General features: G+C 38.3%; 1 protein-coding gene across 3 annotated transcripts in view; it reads left to right on the forward strand.

Annotated features, from left to right (window-relative positions):
- Window positions 1-23,670, forward strand: part of LOC107043748 (glutamate synthase 1 [NADH], chloroplastic) — a 301,745-nt gene extending 278,075 nt beyond the window's left edge. For all 3 annotated transcript variants that reach the window (XM_015265359.1, XM_015265360.1, XM_015265361.1), the window contains 2 exons: window positions 12,859-14,106; window positions 22,287-23,670. In XM_015265359.1, the coding sequence (XP_015120845.1) occupies window positions 12,859-14,106; window positions 22,287-22,432 (1,394 nt within the window). In that variant the 3' untranslated portion in view covers window positions 22,433-23,670. The remainder of the gene's footprint in view (window positions 1-12,858; window positions 14,107-22,286) is intronic.
- The last annotated feature ends 3,150 nt before the right edge of the window (window positions 23,671-26,820 follow it).

Raw genomic sequence — 26,820 nt, forward strand, 5'->3', positions numbered from 1 at the left:
CCTGATCCTGCGTTCTCATTCTCTTTTCTTTCGGTCTGACTGAGGGGCTTGGCGTAGTACGCTCTGATAGAAGGCGTTTTATTGCCTTCCTCATAGCCCCCTCCCCTCTCCCCTCATCGACCTTCGCTGCTGCATCCGCCAAGGTTGCAGTCGCCCCCGAGGTTTGATGCAGCTTCGCTCTCTTGCGACGTCTTCTCTCGGCTCCACTCAGTCTGACCCGATTCACATCGGTACCAGACTGGTCAGCCTTGTCAGACTTCGTGTGTTCGCCATCGCTGGCCCCACCCGAAGTTGCTTTTTCAATATTAAGATTTTTTAAATTGGTTTCCATTTTAGTCCCACGAGTACCGCGGTTAAGCGTTTTCACCTGGTGCATTGCCGCGATTGCCCAGGGCTTGGCTTGTCTCGGGTGGGTTACACCCAAGACTACTCTCAGAGGTCGCCCAGGTTTCTGAGAGGCACCGTTAGCGACACAGCTCCCCCTGTGCCACGCATCCTTAGGCACGGTATGGCCGAGGCCATGGCTTACGCCGCTCACACACATGGATTGGGTGGACTCCTCTTAGCGACCGCGGGCAGCGGTAGTCCTTAAGACCTCCACCGCCCGCGACCGAGCCCCCTCACTACGACAAAGTGGGAACCCAGTAGAGGGGGTAATAATGTGTTGATAATGTGCTATTTATGTACGAAAGAAACAATAGTATAGTACGTGGCAAGCGTCTAAAAAAAGTCTTTGCGAGACTTCTTAGAAGTCTCACAAAGACTCCTTTCAGGCGCGAGCTGCGTACGCAATTTTTCGTGCCGTCTGATGCAATTCGGCAAAAGAAAAAAAAAAGGTAAAAATTTCTGTGAAAAAAGAATTCAATAAGGAGTTAAGTCATAATTGACTTGGATAATTTTTTATTCATTACATTTTAAACATTTGGAAAATAAACCACAAAATTGTTGTTTAAAGGTCTTTTGGTCATGAAAGAAATCAATATTCTTTTTCATTTATGGGCATAGTAATTAATGGTCAAATTGTGAATAACACAATTGTCCATTTTTATCAGTTTGTTGTGTAAGTCAGCTAGATCAAAATTTTCTTTGTTTCTTTGTTCAGTGTGTATCCTTTTATATTATCGCGTAAGGACACTTCCACGTGATTATATTTATCGATGCCAATGTTGCGATTTACTCTCAACATTCTGTTTAATATTGAAAGTTGATTCCATAGTGTCGAAGGTGCATATTTTGTCGACATCTCTTTTAAGTACACTAAAATTGTATCTTCGTTAACGTCGTTAATGTTTCGATTTACATACCATTTGAGAAACTCATTGTAGGTTATGTGATATCGCTCGTTTGATTATTTGAATACTAAACATTTAATAATCTCTCGAGCCGAGTATGTACATTTGATGTTTCACTACTCGAATCTTCGGAATTCACTAAGAATACTGACATTTTCAGTATTTTTATAAAAAGCAAAATAATTGTACTTGTGTCGGTATTACGACAGACTGTCCCAAAAACGATGAAACTATACGGTATGGCGTATAACACAGTAAGCGCCTAAAAATATTTTTGCGGAGCATGCGATTTTACTGGCCGAGTGAGTTTCTAGATATTCGCCTCTGCGAACCGAAAATGGCGCCTAAAAGCCGAATTTGCGGTTAGGTGGCACGACAAAATTTGTACTCAATTAGGTCTTTTAAAAATTGCATCTCTGACGGTTTGGGCTCAAACTTTTTTGTACTATCAAGAAAAGTATTGTTCTGACAGAATCAATTGAAAAGGTGATGACAAGAGTCGTGATAATCAGGTCGAATCACATTTATGTACCCACTAGCGTCGCCGCGGCCGCGACGTTGATGTCCTTTCCTGTTTTCTTTCATTTATTTCTCCCCAAAATTAATGATTCATTAGGATTTTATTGTACTAAGTATTGAAATCAATGGAAAGAATGCGTTTCGGTTCATCACCTGTTCGATTTCAATATTTCAATACGTGATTGATTCTGAATTTCCGTGAAATTCTATTTAGAGTGCAAAACAATAGTTATCAAATTACTCGCATCCCAGAATTTTATAATCTTCGTCTCCCCGTTCGTTCTCCTTTACTACTTTATGAAAGCATTCAATTATTTTTCTTTTTGAAAAATTATATGACCAAGTCTGATGATTATTCATTAATTTGGATTATCTCGGCCTCATTTCATGATCCTTTTCACAATTTTTACTTTTTCACTCATTTTGTGATCTTTTTCACTGTTTTTTTTTCAAAATTTTTCCTAAAATCTCAAAATTTTTGTGATTTTTTTTTAAGAATCTTGAAAATTTTTGCTGAAATCTTTGAAAAAATCCAAGCTATTTCTCAAGTAATTTCTTGCTTTTTCATTTCAATCAAAGTGCAGTGTTCGGGGTTACGTTCCTCCTTCTCATCAATTTTATTAGGAAAATTCCGGCGTTTTTTTATAGATTGTTCTCCGATTGTTTTTTTTCAAAAATTCACAAATATTTGAGAAATACCTAAAATCTCCTCTACTTTCCGAACAACCTCTGGATTTCCTGAAGTTTCTTCATAAATCCTTATATTTTGAATTCTTTGAAAAACTCCTAAATTATTTTATGTTCGGAAAAGACCGACGGTTCTCTGATTTTGTAAGGAATCTGCAAACTTTCTTGAAGTTCCTAGAGCTGGATTTCATGAAGAAACACATCCCTTCATTTTTCAAAATATTCTCTCAATGAATGCTCACATCAGGAATAGAACCTGCCCTAAAATTTTCATATTTCTAGCTTCAATAATTTAGACTTTGCATTATTACCTCAGGCAAACTGAAAGGTTGTCTTTTCATTTTCATCACGCAATTGCGGCAATGATGTTCATTGTTCATAAACATTCTCATTGCAAAAAGCAATACTACTAAAGAAAATAATATATCCCAACTTATTAGCAATTCATTTTTTTTCTCATCGTGACTCATTTCTCAACTTTCTCTCCAACATAATTCAGAGAGTAAATTGCTTGAAGTGAATGTTTGGTGAAACTTTGGTTAAAGCGCACCCCAACGTTGCTATGAAATTTTTTAATCCGTTCGCTCGGCAATTCAATTAATCTGTTGTTCATATCATCGTTCCGTACATGGAATTTCATAAAATATTTTTCAAATTCAAAATTCGAACTCAAAATTACAATTTGACTTCTGCTCCTTCATTTTTTGTGAATTGAAAATTCATATAAATAATTACATAAACATTCTAATTCTTGTTCTTTGCTGTCATGGAATGTTAAGTTACAGCCTTTTATTCTTAATACAACTTTTTAATGTAAATATTATGCGGCTGAAAATTCATGTAACTTGAGTTTTTATCTTCATGCTATTAAAAAGTGTTGATTTCTATTGAATTTTCAGTGAAATTTGAAATGTCATAACTTTTCCCTCTCAAACTGAAATCAATGCTTCTCCTCTAAAAATTGCTACTAAACTGAGCATGAAATTTTATTTACTTTTTTTCAACAGTTTAATTGCTATTTACCCATAACTATTAGAGAACATTTAAAAAATCTTGAAAGTGGAAAATAGAAAGTCAACTTACCGAAGTAGACTACGACCATGATTATTTTTTATGTAAACAATTTAATAGTTTCCATTGTTTCACTCTCGAAGTGAAAAATTGATGATGATTGTAATAGTATTTTTTCCTGAATTTTTATGAATTTTTCCGCTTCCGGAATTTTACTGAACATTAATTTCATGCCAAAGAAATTTAATGTCTTGTTCGTAATCGTTCTCGTTGCAAAAAGCAATGCGAATGATGAAAATGATATGTTCCAATTTATTAGTTGTTAAAGTCTTCATATTGCAATGAATTACTCATCTGCTAATTGCTATGATCACGGAGTAATATTTTAATCATAAAATTATTTTCTCGAACGTAATTCAGAGAGTAAATTTCTGAAATTCAATGATTGTTGATACTCTAGTAAAAGTGGGTGTCAATACTTATAAATTTTTCTAATTAGCTCATTCGGTATTTCACTTAATTTGTGAGTCATATGATCAATACAATTCTAATATCAACACCTCATATATTCAGCACAAAATAAATAATCAAAAGTTAAAATAAATTCATGATAATGATACAGATCAAATGACATAAATATGATCATTCTAATTCTCAGCTATTACGAAATGAGTCACAGATTTTTTTTTCACATATAAATTTTGAATTGGGATAGTATTGTTTTTTTTCTTTTGTCTTGCTTATATTTTACTATTGGGTAATACTTGAGAGTGGATTATATGCCGAGGACACTGGACACTACTGTATTGAAGTTGGATATTATTTTTATCTATTCAATGAAAAATAAATTTAACTATTGATTCTAATAATCTTTGTTTGAAGAAAACGTCAGTAAATGCAACCTTTAAAAAGTTGAAAAAATGATTAAGACAATCATAATTTATTTATCAATAAAAAATACAGAGCAATTCTGAACCGAGTAATTATTTTTCAAATGATAATTCTAGTAACTTGGATCGAAAAATGTATTGAATTCCATGTAATTGTCATGAAATGTGAACTTCATTGCTTGCTCTTTCAAACCGAATTAAATATCTTGTTGCCTGAAATTTACTACTAAAAGATCCATGGAATTTCATTTTTTCTTCAACAGTTTAATTACCTTATTCAATAATACTTAATTTTTCACTCTAGAAATGATTTTTTTCCTAAATCCCGAAAATTTCAACAAAAATCAATTTAATGCAAAAAAAAATGATGTCTTTAGAAGTTTAGAGCATTTCCATATTCATTCCTGCAAAGGGAATGTTGAAAAAGGCAATTATTCGCGGAATGCCTTTATTTGCGAACTTTTACTGGCCAATTCAATGAAGGAGTTAGATGATAGAAATTCTTCAAATAAAAAAAATTTAGACTTTGTTATGTCATGTAGAAAATTCATTACTCTTTGATTTTGTAAAATAAATATTAATTTCATTTAACAAACCCTTGAACTAAAATNAGAATTAGGTCTGAATGATTTGGAAGAATATAAGATTCATTTCTTTTATTCCACGATTGACATTCAAGTTTATTTAATTATGAACTATTTCAACCATCTTGTCAATTTTTAACACTCATCACTAACGAATAATTTTCCATTTCATTCAACATAAATATATCTGTGTGGAAAATATGCACTGATTTCCCATTCCATTTATCATAAACAAAAACGTGTGCAAAATCTATGCCCTGATTTTCTATTCCAGTCATAACAAACAATTCTGTGTGTAAAAAATCTGCACTGATTGTATGTATTTCATGTATTCCTTATTTGAGGTTAGAAATCCTTTTTTAATTCACGTGAATTTTTTCCCGAAATAAGATAAGGATTCTGATGTCCTAACATCAACTTGAAGTACTCTCTCACCATCGATAGTTTTTCACAATTCCGGGAGAAGGAAATTTCTTTCAGAACTTACTAGTTTTCTCTATTCTTTTACAGAAATTCGAAAATTTTGTCAAAATTTGAGTATGAAAAATCCAATAAATTTCTGTATTTTTTTCAAAATTTTCATTCGATATTTCCATACTATTTTTAATTTGCGATTCTCCAACTCTCTTTATGATACCTTTTTTCGGTGAATTTACAATATTTCCTTTCATAACCAANGTTTTTCACAATTCCGGGAGAAGGAAATTTCTTTCAGAACTTACTAGTTTTCTCTATTCTTTTACAGAAATTCGAAAATTTCGTCAAAATTTGAGTATGAAAAATCCAATAAATTTCTGTATTTTTTTCAAAATTTTCATTCGATATTTCCATACTATTTTTAATTTGCGATTCTCCAACTCTCTTTATGATACCTTTTTTCGGTGAATTTACAATATTTCCTTTCATAACCAATACATTAATGTGTACATTGACTGAGAATGAGAACTAAAAAATATTTTTACGAATTATTTGCTCGTTTCTTATTTCAGGCTAGAAATGCTCTTCAAAAGTCGGGCCCATTTTCGCGAACTTATTTATGATGATTCCCCTTTATAGTACCCGTTTTTTTCAATGCCATCTGTCGGTGTCCCCGCCGAAGTTCGTCCTCATTCGAGCTATTTCGAGTTCGACTTTCAGCGTTCGACTTTTTTCAATTCGAGTTTTACTCTTCGTGTCTTTTATGAATAGAAAAAAAAGAGGATTATCAAACGATGAATTATATACGACAGAAGAAAATAATATGCAAAATGACCATTCGGAAGTGTATTGCTAATTTATTAGCAAAAATAACCATACTATATTATGGAGAAAAAAGCAATTTCCCAAACACCCAAAACATATTTTTGAGTGACTACATGTGTGATAAATATAACAATAAGCAAAAATAACAATACTATATGACGATAAACGTAATTTCCCACTTGCTTCATTCCATTCTTGGCTTTCAAGTTATCCAATTATCAATCATCATTCGAACAATTTCTCATTTCACATAGAGAATCCGATTTGTAATTTACGCCCGCTTTCGTGAACAGCGCCGTCGCGGCCGCATTGCTCATTCTCATGAAAGTTCACATGAGAATGCGTCCTTCATGCGCCGCCATGACACTTTTTACATGTCCTCCGCCATGACAGTTTCCAATGCATGCTTTTTTTTTATAGAGGATCATAAGGGATACCCTCCAATATGGGGATTGACTAGACCTGATTAATAGGTTGATCATGAATCACTTTTTCACCTTGATAATTCACTGATTTTTTTTATCGTTATTTTACATCGCTTCGACCTGGTTAGGGTATACGGCGATGATGATTAAGACTTTAAATGCCCTAGTAGAAATTTTATTGCGCAGAAACGTCGCGGCAAAAGTTGGCGCGCGACATTGCCTTTTGCGGCGATGTACCTCAGAAAGGTATGCAGCAGGGCTGCTGAGACAGGGCTGCGCGGGGTTAATGCGGGATGGACCTATCTGTGTCCGCCCTAACCTCAAATCCCGTTAATTAAGAATTCACAATCTTGAGATTATGCGTATTAATTCAAATCAATTATTGAAGGATTAATGATTTGTTAGTGAATAATAATCTTTCGCAACTAATTGATGATTATCGAAATCGATCGAATATCGATTATTATTCTCGAAATATGGGAGTGCGCCGCGTCAGTGTCGCATAGGCTTCCAGCAGCGATTTAGCCGCGAGGTACGATAGCGTACTCCGTGCGTGAATGTCGCTGCAACAACCAATGTCGCAGAGCCTCTCACAATTCCCACTAGGGTCGTTAGATCTCACCATTCTACCTGGCCGCGATTTGAATTCGGAACCTTTCGCATGTGAGGCAACGAACTTACTCACTGCGCCAAGCCACCGAGAATTCACTGATTATGTGTAGTAAATATAAGTCCCTGAGAACTCACTCTTGTGCGATTGGAATTGATCACTGGGAAATGACTTATCGATGCATATTTATGTACTCATTAGGATGATATCTTCTCCAATAGCGTTGAGAAGATCTGATTGAGGTGAGTCGATTCTCTCGTTGATGATTAACCGCTCATGTGTTGCAATGGGAAGCACCTAAGTCTATTTGATACACTTCTCATAACTCATTCTTGCAGGACTCATGGGCCTGAATTAATTTCAAATAGAGAGGGAAGGGATTCAAAAGGATTGCAGTGCATCAGAGGACTATATTTTATATAATTCTACATTTCATTTCATATTCAAATCTCTCTTTCTTCCATCATACCTAATTCAGGCACGTCGGTCTCAGCAATGATTTGTGGGTACTTAATCGATTCATGTAGTTTTATTTATGACCCATGATCAGTAAATCATCAACGTGAACAATTGACGCATTATCAGGTTCACCTCAATTAGATCTAGTCGATCCTCTTACTGGAGAGTATCCTGTATAATGGGTACATAATTATAATTCGACTAGATTTGGGGAGCCCATAAATCAAAGAGTTATTTTCCGCTCAAATTCTCTGAGTCATGATGATTTACGTGGACAAGTAGTCCATGGCTATGTGCCTGAAGAGTACATAATTACTCGGTGGTTCAAATCGGATAATACATATTTCTTTGGTGCAGGTTTCTTTATTTAAATTCCCCGGTCCCTATCCTCCCTTTCTGGGGTACTAATTCAGACTCATGGGCCTCACGAATATGGGTTGTCGATTGTTATTATGATGAGTCCATAATCATGATTGAAGTTGATTTGGAAATCACATAGAATGATGACGCATTGATTAGCACAATTTTTGCATCCAATGGTTTTGAAGAAAACAACCACAGCTGTTGTTATCGCCTTTTTAATTAATTCTCTCAGAACAATTGGGGACGCTAAATAACAAGACGCCCTCTATTAATCTCTGCGTTAAGGGTGCAGATCTACGATACACAAGCAAATGGGGGCTTGTGTGAACGCGTGTGTGTACCTCTTTGACGGCCATATTGGCAGAAAACAGCGCCCTCAACGATATTTCCTGTTCCCAATAGACTTTTTTGATAGTAGAAAAAAACACATTATTTACAGATGTACAGTCACCTGTAAAACCGCTCAAAGTATACTTTTGAAAATTCGCAAGTATTTTACATAAAATTTACCGAGCTGATACTTTGTTTTCTGTGGTACATAAAAAGCACATAATTGGTAGATTAACGTCCCACAATTAAACCGCCCAAATTGTACTTCCAATATTTACTGTCTCATTTGGACAAAATTAATGGTATCTGGGGAATTTTTCCGTTGATACAAAAATGACACATTTAATAGATAATGCAACTCGACTCAAAAAATCACAATTTAGAGCGCAAACTGTCAAATGCCCTTTTTTAATGACCTAATTGAGTACAAAATTTTTTTCTTCAGTACATAAAAAGCACATTATTAACGCATTATTAACCGTCACTCGAATCCCCCTAATTATGATCCTATTGGGTCAATTTCACAGGGGTAATATATATTACACATTAGGGAGTGTCGCCCCCTGCTCACTTTGCTCGCTTCACCTCCTCACTCCCCCCCCACCCCTCTACATCCGTGGGTACGTTTAGGTTGTATATTCTTGACAGGCGTTGGATAAGTAATATCAGTGGTAGTCATTCTCAACAGACTCGGTTCACCTGAGAAATTGAAAAAAAAGTAAAACATAACGCTCCGAACTGTTTACGATCAGCATTTTATAACCATCATATTCACAAAAAAGGCTCCAATTATCATTGCCTTTCATAGTGGGATACAACCACTTTAAATTTCTCATGTTTTCTCATTTTTCACCCCCCATTTGACCGTCATATGCCCCCCGTATAAGCCCCAATGACCCCTTATAATCCCATATGACCCCCGTGTACTTTGTGGTCCTTAGTTTCTGACCCTTTATTTCTACGTCTTAATTTTGAGTACAAAATTTTCATCATCAAAAGTCGATTTGGATTTTTATAATATAAAAAGATGTAAGACAATAATGGAAGAACATCATGAGGGAGCTCATATATGAGGAATGTCCACAATTCGGCGATATTTGGTCATAAATATGGCCAGTATCAGGGCCGGCAAGTTCCCTCCGGCGGTATGGAGAACTCCATACCCGGACTGTATAAGTAGGCTCAACAAGGCTTGACTTTCCAGGGTGATGGCAATGAGGAAAATTCGAACCTAATGCAACTACTAAGGATGAGAGCTAAAGACTGTCCAGACTTGAAGACATGGCTGAACACGACTGGATTTAAATGGATTTCTCACGAATCGATCAATGAAATGCTTCAAATCATGGGTGAGAAAGTTATCCAAAAACTTTTGACTGACATCAAAGCAGCAGGTTTCTACTCCTTGATTATTGATGACACGTCCGATCTAACGAGATGTGAGGAGATCTCTGTGTCGATTAGAATTGTTGAGGAAAATTTTGCTATAAAAGAGATTTTTCTTGGATTTTATGAAACAAGCAATACGAAGGCAGAAACTCTATTTAAAATTGTAATGGATGTTTCGATGGGGCCTCCAATGTCAGTAGGGAGCTCACAGGTTTACAGGCAAGAATTGGTGATGTGGAACCAAGGGCATTATAGGTTCATTGTGCTCCACATAGGGTAAATTAGGCTGTCCAAGATGCAATGGAGAAGGTTTTTTGTGCCAAAGAGTTCCTTGGAAGTGTTAGAGAGCTTATCACGTTTGTGAGAGATTCCCCAAAGCGTTTAGCGATTTTCAAGGACCTACAGTCAGATAATGCTCCCATTCTCACCCCTTTTTGCTCTACCAGGTTTGTAAAATCATTACGGAAATAAATAATTGCGCTTCATTCATTGGATATTCTCATTACCAGATGGTGTGTGCGAGTCAAATCCCTCAAGACACTTCACATAAACTATCCAGCACTCTTGGAATTTTTCTCCCTCACGACACAAGCTGAAGACTCGGACCCAAGTGCAATGGCCAAAGCAAGAGGTTTTTCAGATCGACTAGAGAGGTTTCCATTCTGTTTTATGTTGGTTGCAATGATCAATATATTTGACAGGGTGGAGGTACTTAAAGGACAGCTTCAGAAAATTATGGCTGTTAACGAATCTCTTAAACAGCTAAGAAGTCTGGGATTTGAAGAAACGTGGAGGCACGTAGTTGATGGGGCGAAAGACCTGTTTCTCAATGAGCCAAAAATTCCTCGAGTTCGAAAAATACCAAAACGTCTCGATTCTGGCTCAGCTGCCCATCAGTTCACATAAGCAGAAGATTACCATCGCAAAATGTACTTCGAAATTCTCGAGCAGGTGATTTTTTCATTGACCCATCGTTTTTCGACTAAGGAAATGAAATTCTTGTGTCAAGTTGAGAAGTTCATCATTCGAGCAGAAGAAAATGGTAACGTTATGTTGAGGACTGGAACGAAGTTCCAGTTGGAACGAAGTTCCAGTCCTCACCATAACTTCTTTCTATAATTGAACGATCGAGAAGAATGAAGTCATTGAGGAGCATAGTGATTTCGATGAAGACCAACTACATCTTCATGTGACAATGTTTCATGACATCCTGCGGGAGAGGAATGTTAAAGTCTCCAGTCTCATGGACGTGATTCAGTTCCTTAGAGAAAATCCTTCAGTAACCTCTTTACTTCCTCAATTCGCGAAATTCATCAGGTTAATTCTAACTGTGTCCCACTCTACCCTAGTGGAAAAACATAAGGCAGAGGCGTAACACGCCTGATCGGAATTTCGGATCGGACTCGATCAGTTTCTGATCGAGACGTCAACAGAATTTCCACTCTACCTGCATAGCTGAGAGGTCATTCTCAACGTTAAGAAGATTGAAAACGTATCTACGATCAACAATGAAACAGACCAGACTCAATGCTATTTCAATATTGAACATTCATAGCGAAGAAATTGCAGAACTGAATCTCGACATAACAATTGATGAATTCATTATGAAAAGTAGAGTGTGGATGAACACGTTTGCTCTATCCAGCCAGATGAAGAAATAAAACTGATATTTTTCAATACCCATTGGTCGATATTTATTTTCATCTTTTACTTTTCTATCTACATATTATTTTGAATTTTTCCATTTTTCTTTTATCCTCGTATCCCTTGGGACCCTTGTGACCCGTCTCAGTGCCTGATCCTTGGTACCTACAACGACTGCTCCCTCCCCCCCCCCTGTAGGAATTGGGGTAGTTGAGGGATGTAACAATTCACTAACAAATGTAATTTAGAATATAAATTACAGTTTAATCAAGACGTTTAGAATATATACAAAAGAGAAAGAATAATCAAAGTGATCTGATCGGAGGTCAGTGTTAGACTCTACTTACTATCTTAAACCGCGTAAGACGGGAATTTGGATACGCATGACAATAGGTGCGAGCGAGAGGTATTTTATACTGGGCGCGTGACAGAGCGCGATGATGTCACCGATGTCCAGTCGTCTCTCAGCGTTGTCGTATCCATGCGTGTGTTACGCGTTGGTGTTTGTGTAGCGAGACGCTACACCCCCCCGCCACTTCTGCATTACTCCATACCCGGAAAAATCTAAACTTGCCGGCCCTGGCCAGTATTGCCCGACTCTAAGCCGACGTTGCCCCTAACCCAATCTTGACCCGACCTTTGCCCAATATTGGGCCGGCATTGGGTATTATGATTAGAATGAGAGTCAAAACTACGATCACAATGAGGGTCAGAGACAGTGTCAGGTTCAGGGTCAGAAAAAGGGTGAAATATAAAGCTCAGAAATAGGAGTATAATGAGGGTCAGAAACAGAATCAAGCATAGGGTCAGATTTAAGGTTAGCAATAGGGGCGTCCCCTGAATTTTTACCCTCCTTACTTTTTTGTTATTATGGAGAGATAATACTATGATGAACACAACGCCTTATACCGATTTATGCGAATCTCCAAAATGACCTCAACTCTTCACGGATTTATGTATCAGATTCATAATATTCTCTACAACGCATTAGAAACAGAAAATTGAACTTCAGGCTACTCCCACCAGATTTTTGATTGGTTATCACTCCATGACCTCGTCTATTTTCGGTTGAGAAGCGCACTAGGGTATTAGTAGCGTCTTTCAATGTCAGTAGGACGAACTAGATCTGGCGCTCATGAACGTAAGCCGATTCTCTTCTTGTATCAGATATTTCGTTGTTGCAACTTGAATTTCTTTTTTGACTCAAACAAGAATTTTCTCACATGTTGTTACTCTCACAGAGGATAGAACAAATATTGTGGCATGAATGATATTGGTCAAATTATAGAAAACAAATATCATGAGATGAATATAATGGGTGGTTGAATCGTATAATGAAAATTGTATTTATCAGATATTATAGGTAAGGCTGATCTCGTCCATAAATAAAGTAAATATTCATAACAATTGCAGGTCTGAAGGTTCAAGCAGCCAGATGCATGGAGTGCGGAGTGCCGTTCTGTCAGAGTAGCTATGGATGCCCCCTGGGAAATATTATTCCTAAATGGAACGACTTAGTATTCCAATCAAACTGGCAAGAAGCTCTTCGACAACTCCTCCAGACAAACAATTTCCCTGAGTTCACTGGGCGAGTCTGTCCAGCCCCGTGTGAGGGCGCTTGTGTTCTAGGTATCTCTGAACCCCCAGTCACTATCAAGAATATCGAATGTGCAATTATCGATCATGCATTTGAGCAGGGCTGGATCATTCCCTGTCCACCATTATCCAGAACCGGTAAACGAATTGCTATTGTGGGGAGTGGCCCAGCTGGACTAGCCGCTGCCCAGCAGCTCAACAAGGCTGGTCACGTGATCACTGTCTTCGAGAGAAATGACAGGGTGGGGGGACTGCTGCAGTATGGGATTCCTACCATGAAGCTGTCGAAGCAAGTGGTGCAGAGGAGAGTCTCGTTGATGGCTGCTGAGGGGATTGTATTCAAGACTGGAGTTAATGTTGGAAAGGATATTACGGGTGAAGAGTTGAAACAGGAGTTTGATGCTGTATTGTTGTGCACTGGTGCCACATGGCCCAGAGATTTGCCCATTCCTGGAAGGGATCTGGAAGGAATTCACTTTGCTGTGAGTTTCTTGGAGCACTGGCAGAAAAAGCAGATGGGGAGTGATGCACCTTTGAATATGAAACTCATGGCTAAGGACAAGGATGTTATTATTATTGGGGGCGGAGATACTGGCTGTGATTGCATTGCTACGAGTTTGAGGCAAGGCGCCAAGTCCATTACTAGTTTCGAGATTCTTCCTGAGCCCGGGGAGAAGAGGGCAAACGATAACCCTTGGCCACAGTTCCCGAGAGTATTCAAGGTTGATTATGGACATGAGGAGGTAGCGCTCAAATTTGGTGGGGATCCCAGGCAGTTCAGTACACTGAGCAAGGAGTTCTTGGATGATGGTACGGGAAATGTCGCGGGGATCAGGACGGTCACAGTAGAGTGGACGAAGGATGAGGCAGGCAGGTGGAAGATGGCAGAGGTCGAAGGTTCGGAGAAGATTTACAAGTGCAATCTTGTGCTATTGGCAATGGGATTCTTGGGACCGGAGAAGTATATTGCAGAGGAACTTAAGATAAAGTTGGACGGAAGGGGGAATTACGAGACACCTGGAGGGAAATATTCAACGAGTTTGGACGGGATTTACGCAGCTGGAGGTGAGTTTTTTCGTTTTGAATAGATTTGGCCATTTTGTAAAGAAAAGTAATAGCTAAGAAAAAAGGTTCTATCACTAATTTAATCGTCCCTTCTTAAATTCAGATATAGAAAACTCTTCAGAGTTGTAGATCAAGACTGTTTTTTAGGCGCAATATCAACCTTAGTTTCGAACTTTTTTCCAGAAAACGGTCGTAACGGTTGTATACTCTCACCTTCAATGCAATAGTTCATAGTCTTAGGCATTTTCTCCTACACATAACCGTTTCCGGACAGATAATTGAATAATGAGATAATGAACTTATAAACGAGAGAGTTTATTTGAAACATGAAGTAAAAAAAAGTTTTTGAGCTGAAATATATTCACCCGTTCCCCATGAACCTCCTCACAAATGAGAGGGTTTATTTGAAAAATGAATTCCAAAAGAAAAGTCCTCGAGGATGATATATATATTTATCCCTTCCCCACGAACCCCTCACGAGTCAAAAGGTGTATTTGAAAAATCTCTTCTAAAAAAAATGAAATTTTTTGGGGATGATATATAGTTACCTCGTCTTTACGAACCCCCTTACAAATCAGAGAATATGATTGTGAAATGAATTTAAAAAAAAAAGTATTTGCGGATGTAATATATGCACCCTTTCTCCATGAACCCACTCATAAATAAGACGCTGTATTTAAAAAATGAATTCCAAAAAAGTCTTTGTGGATGAAATATATTCACACCTTCTCCATAAACCCCTCAAAAGGAGAAGGTTTACTTGAAAAATGAATTCCAAAAAAAATTTTAGGGATGAAATCTATTCACCCCTTCTTCATGGAGCTTCTTATAAATGAGAGGGTGGTTTTTGAAAAATGAATTCCAAAAAACAAGTCTTTGGGGATGAAATATATTCACTCACCACTACCACTGTAGCCCACTGTTTTCCTAATGCTAGGCCTCTTATCGCCCGCCTCAACAATTTTCATCCCCCTTTCTCCACGAAACGACCATCCGACATAATTGGATGTTGATCGTCAGTTATTAGAATTAATTTATATTCAATCTACGCGGGAGGGAGGGAGACACTCATAAAAATCATCGCCTCACTCGCACTTATGCACTGTGCCATATGAGAAGCATTCGGGGGTCCGTACTGCTACATTCGCTTCTGAGGCCAATTCCATAATTAAGTCGGCTTATTTCCTAAGGGAGCATTCAAATATTACGTCACGCGATTAGGGGGGGAGGGGTGTCTGCATTTCGTGATGACTCTGACGGAGGGGGGAGGGGTTGTTGCTTAGATTGTGATGTCACACCATATTCTTTTTTTTTTAATTTCAAACATCAGGAATGCACCTTTTTGTCATTCCGGCCATAAGGCAGCGTTTTACGGACGCTACGCGTCCGTGAATCGTTTTTTACAGCCTTATGATAAAAAATAGTGTTCGTCATACGGCTTAAAAAACTTTTCTAGCTCATATGATTGCAGACCTGGCCTTCAGCTCGTGTTGCAAACTCATATTCGCCAGAAAAGTTTCTTTCGACCTAGTATGAACAGTACTATTTTTCATCTGTCCGTTCCCCCAAAAGAAAACCGGACATCAACCTAGAAAGGAAGCTAAAAATGTGAGATTTATTATTATTGGATTATGGGTGTGGACACAATAAATAGTACACGGGTTTTCTTGTTAGAACACTGGTTTATTGGGTACAACACGTCTCTCTCGTCTCGCGTAGAGCAGTAGAGTGAACTCTCACAAGTTACAACCTGATGGAGAGGAGATCCGCGCATGCGCAAGATCTAGTCTCCCCATAACGAATATATATATATATATATATATATATATATATATATATCATACGCAAGGGCCTAAGCCCAGTGGGACCGGAAGCTGGCGCCACCTTTCCAACAATTCTGCATATCTCTGCAATTCGGGAGAGTAGTAGCGATACACTGGTGTGATGGCAGTTATTCCAAATGTGTGTTCTGCGCGAATTGCTGTCAACCGTCAAAGGGAACTTTTGGCAGTCACATGTAATATTGAAGACGACGAGGACGAAGAATGGAGCGGTGAAGTGTTCATTAATTGAAAACAACTGCTCGTATCAGGGTTTTCAAATGACCTTTCACTCATTTTTAATGAAAATTCATTTGACTTGCCCATGCGGCTAATTATTTGAAGAATTTTTTTTCTTCCAAGTATCCCAACGATTCACAAACGGAAATTATTTTTTTAATGCTGTGATAATAAGTTGACATATTCAGAAAGTATCGAAGAAGGAATTGATTATTCACGAGATTTTTTTTTACCCTAAAAAAAACAACATTGTTCTCTACAAAAAGGGGGGGGGGTCGCTGATTTCATGACGTAATATATAAGGGCGGGTTCACGCTTGTGACGGTTTTGTGACGGAGGGGTGAGGGGGGGTCTAAAATGTCTAAAAAAATGCGTGGCGTAATATTTGAAGGCTCCCGCCTAAAGTATGATAGGGGAAGGTAATGTCAAGTGTCCCCCAAATAGTATTTTCCGTACTGACCTTCACTTTTCCTCGTCCGGGGATTGGTATTGGCCCTTCCCCAAACTCGTAAAAGTGAAAATCATTGCACAAAAATATCGTTCACGACTAGTGCCATGGAGTTTTTTTACCCGCGTGGTTGGCCAGTCCTCGCTTCGGCTCGGACGCCAAAACCCATGCCACGCCATGCCATCCCATGCGTGAGATTGGCTCGCCAATCCCATTTGAGTAAAAAACCCCATGGCACTCGTCCTGAAATATACTCTTTCATGCCTCTGCGCGGCAAATTCACTGTTTCCGCGCAGGTTAGGTTTTACGCGGGCGTAAATTTGCCACACAGAAGCATGAAATAGGACATTACATGCCCGAGCCTTGGAAAACATATCACCGTCCCCCACATGCATTCCAAGCCGAAGGCGAGAATGGCAGGCCCGTGGGGGAGGGTGATATGTTTTCCATGGCGAGGTGTGTATATCAATTTTCGTGTTGAGGGACTTAAAGTAGGTTCCTTATCGTCTTCGTTTATTTTTTTCTTTCTATATTTCGGGTATCATGAAGGATTCCACAGTACTTGTTATTAAATAGAACCAACAAAAAAAGGAAGAGATTAGTATTTGGATCGTTTTTTGAAAACCAGTATGAGTAAGAGTCGCGTTTCGAGTGGAAACATGAACGGTAAATCCATAATTCTCAGTCGGTGCAGTTAAATTTGAGCATCGTCAGTCGATAATGGAGCACCCTGAAATTTGAGGTTTCAGCCAATAGGAAACGTATATTAAAGAGCTCCGTCCACTCACCAAATTCGTTTCATTAACGGTGGACTCGCTTTACTTCAGAGTACGTTCTTTGAAAAATTCTTGCTGTGGTGTGAAATCTCGACGTTCTTAATTCTTGTGACAATTATCGTGCTAAAGTTTTCATATTTAAGGCAATCATTGTGAGAATATCCAGGAATCTTCAGGAGAACAGATTTAATGTTGAAACAATAACTGAAGCAATTAAGTATGTGACGAATGGTTACCCGCTTGGTTTAACATTATTCGCTAGTTAACAATTCAATGTTTCAACATTTACAGGTTTATAATATCTAACGAAAATTTGAATCCATTACACACTCCACCAAAGAAAAAACACACAGCTGATACTCTAAAAATCCAATCAGCTCAGAAATTTCGGGATGCATGGTTATCACAAGCAGACTTTAAACATTGGCTCGAACGAATTCCCAATGACCCTCTAAAAGCTAAATGTAAATTGTGCAATTCACAAATGACTGCTGAAGTGCGTGTTTTGAAGAAATATTTGGGAACGCAGAAGCACATTCAAAACTGCAGTGCTGCAAAACCTGTGAATCCTAAAGTGAAGGAATTCTCTATGCAAGGCCCTACCAACTCTGAAATCCTGATGGATAAGGCAGTTAAATCAGCAGAAATCTTGATTGTAGAGTTTCTGACAGAACATAACATCCCATTCAAAGCATTGGACCACCTCACTGATGTTATGAAAAAATCTTTTCCAGACAGCAAAGTCGCTAAAAAAATGACATTGAAATGAATAAAGGAAACGGCGATTGCCAAGAATGTTATTGGAGCTTCAGCAAAGCAGACACTCAAACAGAAATTGCAAAATACCAAGTTCAGTGTGTTGAGTGATGAGTCCACTGATGTTTCAGTCATAAAATCAAGCTGCATGATGATTAGATACTATGATGAGGCTGGCCGTATTATGACTAAATTCTGGGATTTGTGCAAAGTTCTTGTGTCTAATAAAGCTGTATCTGCCACCGGTGAGCGCCTCTACGACTGTATAACATCGAGTCTCGCCGAACATGGAATTCCAAAAGAGAATCTAATAGGATTTGCGTCAGATGGATGCAGTATTATGATGGGGAAAAAAAACTCTGTTGCCTCTCGTATGAAACGAGATTACCCAAGAATTTCCATCGGTAAATGCATCTGTCATTCGTTGGCCATTTGTGCGAGTTGTGCCTGCTTGAATCTTCCTCGTTCACCCGAGAATTTAGCACACAGTATTTATAACTACTTCTCACAGAGCTGCAAACGCTTAACAGAATTCGCTGAATTTTAAGAGTTCTATGAAATTGAACCTCACAAACTACTCCACCCAGCTCAAACCCGTTGGCTGTCACTCACCAGAGTTGTGGAGAGGATTTTGGAGCAGTGGACACCTCTGAAGGCTTATTTTGGAGCACAAGTGCTGGTTGCAAAGTTGCTGGTAGTCAAATCCATCGACAAGGAATTGAATAATCGAGTCATGACCCTGTATTTTCTTTTCCTGAGGTAGGTTCTGCCAAAATTCACCTGCACTAATTAGTACTTTCAGTCCAGTAAAGTGGTGATTACAGAAGTTTATGATGTCATGAAACAGCTCTACATGGATATATTGTCGTCCTACATGAAAGGGAGTTATGTATCATCTACAAACCTATCAGCGATAAATCCAGAGGACAAGATGCAGTTCAAACCAATTTCTCAATTATACTTGGGGGCTGATATGACAGAATTACAGGATCCAACTTTGCCAAAAACTGCAGAATTCATTAAGTGCATGGACAACTTCTTTGAATGTTGCCGTAATTTCCTCATCCTGGTACTCTTTAGATCCGAGAGAGGTTTGATTTTGATGATGAAATGCTCCAAAAACTGAAGATTTTGCAGCCGCAGCAAGCCCCTCAAATGAGAGAAACGACTTCCAGTCTCGTACCTCTTCTGTCGTTGTTGATGAAAGATAGTGGAGGGTGTTGCTCGTTCACACCATCCAGTGATATGCTAGCAAAGGATGACGAAGAATTCTCTCTATCTACCTAAGAAGATCAAGTCTGAAACAAGGTTCGGTCCTATTTTTAGTTTGATCGGGGACGAGGAAAGTGAGGACGATGACGGTGTCTTCGAAAGTCAATAGTTTTGATAATTTTCAAAAAAATGAAGTATTTATCGCATACTTTCCCAAAGAATAGGGTAGATTCTAAGTATAATATTGAGATATATCTATTGAATGTGTTGAATAAATGAGTTTATTGAGTAGATAGACTAAAGTTCCTTTTTAATAATTTTTTTTTGAATTATTCATGTATGCCACCATTACAACGCAAATGCCATTATTTTACTGCGCGAGTACCATCTTTCCCGCTTTCCAGCTTGGCAACGCTACTCGGTTCCCTTACCGTCCCGATTGCCATCAAACCGTCGTGTCTGCGTAGTGCATACTAATGCAGTAGAGCGCGGTTAGAGAACAATTAGACGTTGCTGGAATCAACGAAATCTTCGAAAATTCAGCCTCCTATTATCATGAGACAACAATGAAGGTTGAAATATTAAGGTGCATAATATTTGTAGATGAAACTCGACTGATTATTTCACACTTCATCTCTCATGGAGAACGTACAGCTTAGTGCAACTAGTCTTGCATTTGATAAATTACATTGTAATTATCCGAACAAAAATTGTTGAATTATTAAATTATAATTATTAAAGCTTTGAACTCTTCTCGAAGATTTCTTTTTCTGTTTTAACATACTAATTTTTTTCAGCGGAAAACGACCTTTCATGAACTATCAATCTCTAATAACTCGAATCTATTATTAGGAATTCAGTCAATAATTTTGAAACATAACGAATAACAAAGTATTTTGAAATATAGTAAATGTTGAAAAAAATTCTTCGATCAATTCTTCGAAAATTTATATTCCCGTCAATAATGATCTTTTACTTATGTAGAAACATATTACTGCGGGAGAGCTTGTTGATTAGAGGTACGATGGGAGAAACGGTGGAGTGAGGGGAGAATATCCAGGCATACACTGAGAAAAAAATTTATTCCTTCCAAGAAAATGTTATTGGTGATATCTTTTTCATACTCTTAGTAGAAGAAAATATCTTTTTTGGAACGTATTTCTCCAGGCCAGTCATTTCCAGGTTCTCCGAAATCAGTTCCAAGCGTGAGAATTATGGTGATCTATAAGAATATTCTTCTACATATGACCTCGAAGAAACTCCAATAATAATTATTAACATTTGGAATTATTCCAATTTTCTTTACCTGAGAAAATCGCCAATTTGTAAAATCCGGAAGATATCGGAGAACATTTTGTCAAGGTCATATGTAGCATAATAATCAGATTGTTCAATATCACTGTAATTGTTGAGGATAGACTTGGAGTCTCTGAAAATGACTGTCCTGGAAAAATTCGTTCTGAAAAAATATTATCTTCTGACGAGAATATCAATCCTTGGCAGGAATAATTTTTTCTCGCAGTGTAGTGGAGAAGGGGTAGTCAAATGTCCTGCCCTCTTACAGCGTAGTTCAGAAATACTTTTGGGGACAGGCTCGAGAACAATGCTTGACATTACTTTCCTCTATCATACTTTATGTTGCCGAGTTGATGATAGCGACATCTGCCAGATTTTCGTGGAGCTAAAATCTCCTGAAATTGACAAGTGATCAACTTAATTATGGGGATACTAATTACGTGCGAAAAAAGGCATTAAAAAAATCCAATTTTGGGATCAAACGGAAGGTCATGTTTGATGCGTCGGTAATTAGGTGTCGTGTGTGTGTGTTGCTCCCTCACGAATTATAATTAGTGTTTGTTTTAGTGGTAGAATTCAGCCACCATATTGTGTTGTGAACTGGAAAAATTGGTGAATTTTGGGGTGCATTATGTCTTCATAATTACATGCTAATTAGTATTATTCACCCCCGAGACCCAATTACCGACATATAAGAGGTTATGGGCTTGCATTCAACTTCCAAATTAGACTTTTACACCCATTTTTCCGCCCGCAATTGGTATCCCCGTAAATGGCTATAAGGCACATGGATTCTGGGAAATTCTGAGTAATCTAGTGATAAAAATGGAAAAAAAATCTTGCAGGCCGGGCCCTAACCCGTCAGTAGGCGCGCGGTTCCACCAGCATTCTTGAGATGCCTGATGAGAGAATCTTTCATCGGCTTCTCATAAGGATAGAGTTAAATATCGTCACAGGCGGCTCTGTTTTGAGGTTCAGCGGAACGAGTCCCGTAATCGTAACACGTAGAAAATTTCAATAGAACTGAAGAAATTTTTTTTTTTTCTACTCAACGATAGATGACTTTTATCATCGCCAGAGTCAACTAGAAAAGTTACTTGAGGCATTTAAAAAATCTCCGCAAACTATTAGCACTTTTAGGCTATATTTCCTATGGAGTTAAAATTTTGGTGAGGAAAAGTCTCAGCGCGCCTACTAACGGGTTAAAGGCATCCAACTTTAGAACAGCTGATTTACACTTTAATGGTTTTTACTGCATATGTTTAAATTTATGGAAGATGACAAAATTGAGAGAGAGGTATTTCTTAAAGATCACTTATAGCTAATAAAAAAGTTTTAGACTGGAAAAAAGTCTAAAAATTTCGCTTGCTCTCTTTCTCTCTCTCACTCTTGAGTGTGATGTGATAAGGCAACTTCATTTCAATTTGAGCTTTCGATGAATATCTATGAGGACCTTTTTTTGTAGCTCTCGTGTTGCTCGACTGATTGCTGAGCTATTCGATGATTAATACTTATGGATCCAATTCATGATTGCTATGATTCTAACATCTTATGAGACATACATTCCATTGAGGAAGTAATCTTAATATTCAATAAGTTATTGATTTATTCTCATATCGTTCAATTCAACAGACTGCAGACGAGGACAGTCACTCGTTGTGTGGGCAATATCTGAGGGCCGTCAAGCAGCTCGTGAGATTGATTACGCTCTGATGGGTCGCACAACACTACCAGGTCCAGGTGGAATAATCTCTCACGTTGATCAAGATTCTTCCTAATCACTCAAATAAGGAAAGCGAAAATTCTTTTTACATTAAAAGCCATAGTTCTAGATAACTAAGCTGACATGTTTACAATTTAAAGGTTACTCCAGCAGAAAAGTGCGAAGCGCATTTGAAAACTTTCTTTTCAATAGTGATTTCGTAGTGAATTGATTCATCACTGTCTAAAATGTGCTATTGATTTTCAGGGTTTTTTTCAAATTTTCAATTATTGAAACAAAACTGTTTTTCACGTCATATCTAGAGCCTTTGATGGCTAGTGGCTTACCGACTAGGCACACTATTTGTTCTTTCTCAAGTATCATTGAGGGTCTTCATTACAACCAAAAGAAACCAAAACAATTACATATTCGATTAACGAATAGAATTTATAGGCCAATTAATAAGGGACAATTATATTATTGTAATTTTCACAGAAAGACGAAAAGAATTTTACAATCTCGTATTGAGAGCATATTAAACGGATTCCCACTCAATTTTCCAGAAAAAAAATTTATAATACAAAATTTCGGAAAACTCAAATAATGAAATTTAATATTCTAAATAATGATTTTTCATCGATAAAAAAGAGTCAATAGATGAATGTGTTTTCATATACTTTTAACTGGTTTCTACAGAACATTTTTCGTTCACTTGATTACACGAAACGCTTAAATCAATTAAAAAAAATGAAAATCCAATAAAATATATTATCAATACTATACTTAGTGTAGAGAGTGGGGTAGAGACTCACACATTATATATATATATGTATAAATAGTTTACTGCTTTGAAAGAGACAGATTTATTCAAAGTTTTGAATTTTTAATATGTACGCAGGTTCGATTATTCAGTCTTTCAAATGAGGAAAATCATTATTGTATTACCTGTTTAGCAAGTAGGCTAGATGTATTTCTATTTTATGTTATTCTACATTAATGGGAATTTTTTTAGTACGTATCCGTTAATCTTCTTTTCCCACGCCTACCTTCTATTTTTTGTTTTAATTTTGATAGTTTTCAATCAGTTACTGTAACGCGAATGTTAGAAAAGATATTGAGCATTCAAGTAGCGTGCTTATTTATTATTTATTGATGATAGCCCGAAAGAAAATTGATATGAGAATGAAAATTATAAAAATTGTCGCGGTTTTGGTTCTTTGTCCTACTTTTTCTCGATATTTCATGAGTATTAACCGCGTGGATTACTTTATCAAGTATATTACTGAGACAATAAAATTATAATATCAAATGTTATGGGTGTTTCATTCATTGATTCTATTTTACCACCTTATCCACGATTTAGTTCGTTTTATGAACCTTGAAAAAGCGGGACATCTTGCTGCTCTTGTTGCAACCCAGCGTAATTTTTGAGGCAGCGTTTTATCGAGGTATTGTAACCAGAATAAACTGATGTGGGGAGTAATTGGTAGGCAATTGCATTCATTTTCACTTGCAGTTATTTCAGCCAATTTCACAGAATATCCGTCAGTCAATTGGCGTCATGTTTTCAATTTGTCAGAATTTTCAACTTTTGCAGCCAACGCCTTCCGAAAACGCATGTTTATCGTACACCAGGGTCTGCCAGACCGCTACTCGGCCCGGCTCCATTTTCTGCTGAACGTTATCTAAATTTCTTTTTTTGTTCGATTTTTATCTCGAAATTTTAACTCGATGCCCCGTCACTGAGAGATACCCGAAAATAATGAATTTGGACTGCAAAAAAAGTAAAAAAAAATCTGAACATTTTGAAAACGCGTTTTTAATTTATATTGAGGCATGGGTTCAATAGAGGAGATATGTATAATGCCTAATTACCGTGGCAAATGGCGACCTGTTAGTCGCCTCCATGGGAGGAGGAAAGACAAAAGTAGATAAATAAGGCGGGTTCTGGGGCAAGGGTCTAGCGGAGACCTGGTCAGAGGGCCCCCGGGAGGGGGCTGGGTGGGTGGAAGGGTCAATCAATCCGCGCTAATTAATTAATTAATTATTGATTGATTGAATTATTAAATAATGAATTATCAAATTCATTAGCAGGTTTTTGCGCAACGATCTAGCAGAGACATCGCCGGAGGGCCCCTGCGAGAGGGCGGCATAACATCGCTAGCCGGGTCAATTCATTTATTTCACGTCTAGTATTCAAATCCATAGTTTTGAGGCTTTCGCGGCCATGATGAATGACATCTTTGGCTTCCGGATGGATGCCACGTTTGGATTCAGCGCTGCGCCAACGTTTCGCAAACATTGCAGTCTGCATCTTCAGGGCTATGAGCTCCGATGTCTTGGGGTAGTCCTTATATGCCTTCCTTTGCGGTGGTGAGGGAAGGGGAAGGGGGGTGGTGGTCAGCCAATCATATGTGTTTAATTGATCAGCTGGTCAATTAAAAAACCGGAAGGACGGTTTTCCAAATGGGGTTCACTTGATATCCTCTGTCCCTGTTCAGGTTGTTAGGGTTTTTATGGATCTCCAAACCCTCTCGGTATTTCCTTTTGAAATACCATTGAGATTTGGCCAACATTCTGGCTTGGTCGTGCTGGATAGTATGTCCAGTGTCCATCCAGTGTTCAGCCCGGGCAGACTGTTCTAAGTGACCGTATTTGGAGCACCGCTGGTGTTCCTTGATCCGTGTACTGATCTTCCTCCCGGTTTCTCCAATGTACACTTTCCCGCATGAGCAGGGGATCTCGTACACTCTTGGTGTGCTTACAGGTGGTCTTGGATCCTTTGCACTTGGCAGCATCTGTCCGATCTTCTTTGGAGGCTGGAAAATCATTCGAATGTTATGTTTGCCAAGTACTCTACTTATGCGTTCTGCTGTGCTTCTCAGATAGGGAAGTAGGGCCACTTTTGGTCTTTCCTGATTTTCCTCAGGATTAGTCTCCTCTTCGGGAGATGAGAGCTTGCTTTGTAGCTTCTGCTTGAACTTCCGAATTTGTTGGATGTTATATCTATTCTTGGCCAGAGCTATTTCAAGATGTTCAACTTCACTGTCAACGTTGGAGGATTGAGAGATTGTGAGTGCTCTATACATTAGGGAGCTAATAACGGAATTCTTCTGGGAGGGATGGTGATGGGAGGTAGCATTGAGATACCTATCTGTGTGGGTTGGATTGCGATATACTTGGTGGCCTATAGTGCTGTCCTCGTTGCGTCCAACCAGGACATCTAGGAATGAAAGACATCTATCTTGTTCAATTTCCATAGCGAACTTGATGCTCACGTGCTGAGTATTCAAGAACTCCAGGAATTGAGTTACAGCAGTCTTTCCATGTGGCCAGATGACAAAGATATCGTCCACATACCTGAACCACACAGTAGGTTTCTGAGGTGCTGACTTCNGGGTAGTCCTTATATGCCTTCCTTTGCGGTGGTGAGGGAAGGGGAAGGGGGGTGGTGGTCAGCCAATCATATGTGTTTAATTGATCAGCTGGTCAATTAAAAAACCGGAAGGACGGTTTTCCAAATGGGGTTCACTTGATATCCTCTGTCCCTGTTCAGGTNAGAACCCATTGCCGCTCCCGATTTCTGCTCATAGTACTCCTTCAAACTGAAAGTATGTAGAAGTCAAGCAATTCTCAATCAGGAGAAGGAATTGGGAAGAGATGTTTTTGGATTTCTTGATGATTTCCAAGTTTTCTGGGATTAGAACGTTAGTGAAGAGTGATTCTACATCAAAACTCATTAGAATATCATCTCGAGAAGTCCGGAGATTTCTCAGTTTGTTGACGAAATCCAGTGAGTTCTGAATNTACAGGTGGTCTTGGATCCTTTGCACTTGGCAGCATCTGTCCGATCTTCTTTGGAGGCTGGAAAATCATTCGAATGTTATGTTTGCCAAGTACTCTACTTATGCGTTCTGCTGTGCTTCTCAGATAGGGAAGTAGGGCCACTTTTGGTCTTTCCTGATTTTCCTCAGGATTAGTCTCCTCTTCGGGAGATGAGAGCTTGCTTTGTAGCTTCTGCTTGAACTTCCGAATTTGTTGGATGTTATATCTATTCTTGGCCAGAGCTATTTCAAGATGTTCAACTTCACTGTCAACGTTGGAGGATTGAGAGATTGTGAGTGCTCTATACATTAGGGAGCTAATAACGGAATTCTTCTGGGAGGGATGGTGATGGGAGGTAGCATTGAGATACCTATCTGTGTGGGTTGGATTGCGATATACTTGGTGGCCTATAGTGCTGTCCTCGTTGCGTCCAACCAGGACATCTAGGAATGAAAGACATCTATCTTGTTCAATTTCCATAGCGAACTTGATGCTCACGTGCTGAGTATTCAAGAACTCCAGGAATTGAGTTACAGCAGTCTTTCCATGTGGCCAGATGACAAAGATATCGTCCACATACCTGAACCACACAGTAGGTTTCTGAGGTGCTGACTTCAATACTTCGTTCTCGAAGTGTTC

This window comes from Diachasma alloeum, unplaced genomic scaffold (genome assembly GCF_001412515.2).
Source record: "Diachasma alloeum isolate Michigan unplaced genomic scaffold, Dall2.0 Dall_scaffold_00624, whole genome shotgun sequence".
Taxonomy (NCBI): domain Eukaryota; kingdom Metazoa; phylum Arthropoda; class Insecta; order Hymenoptera; family Braconidae; genus Diachasma; species Diachasma alloeum.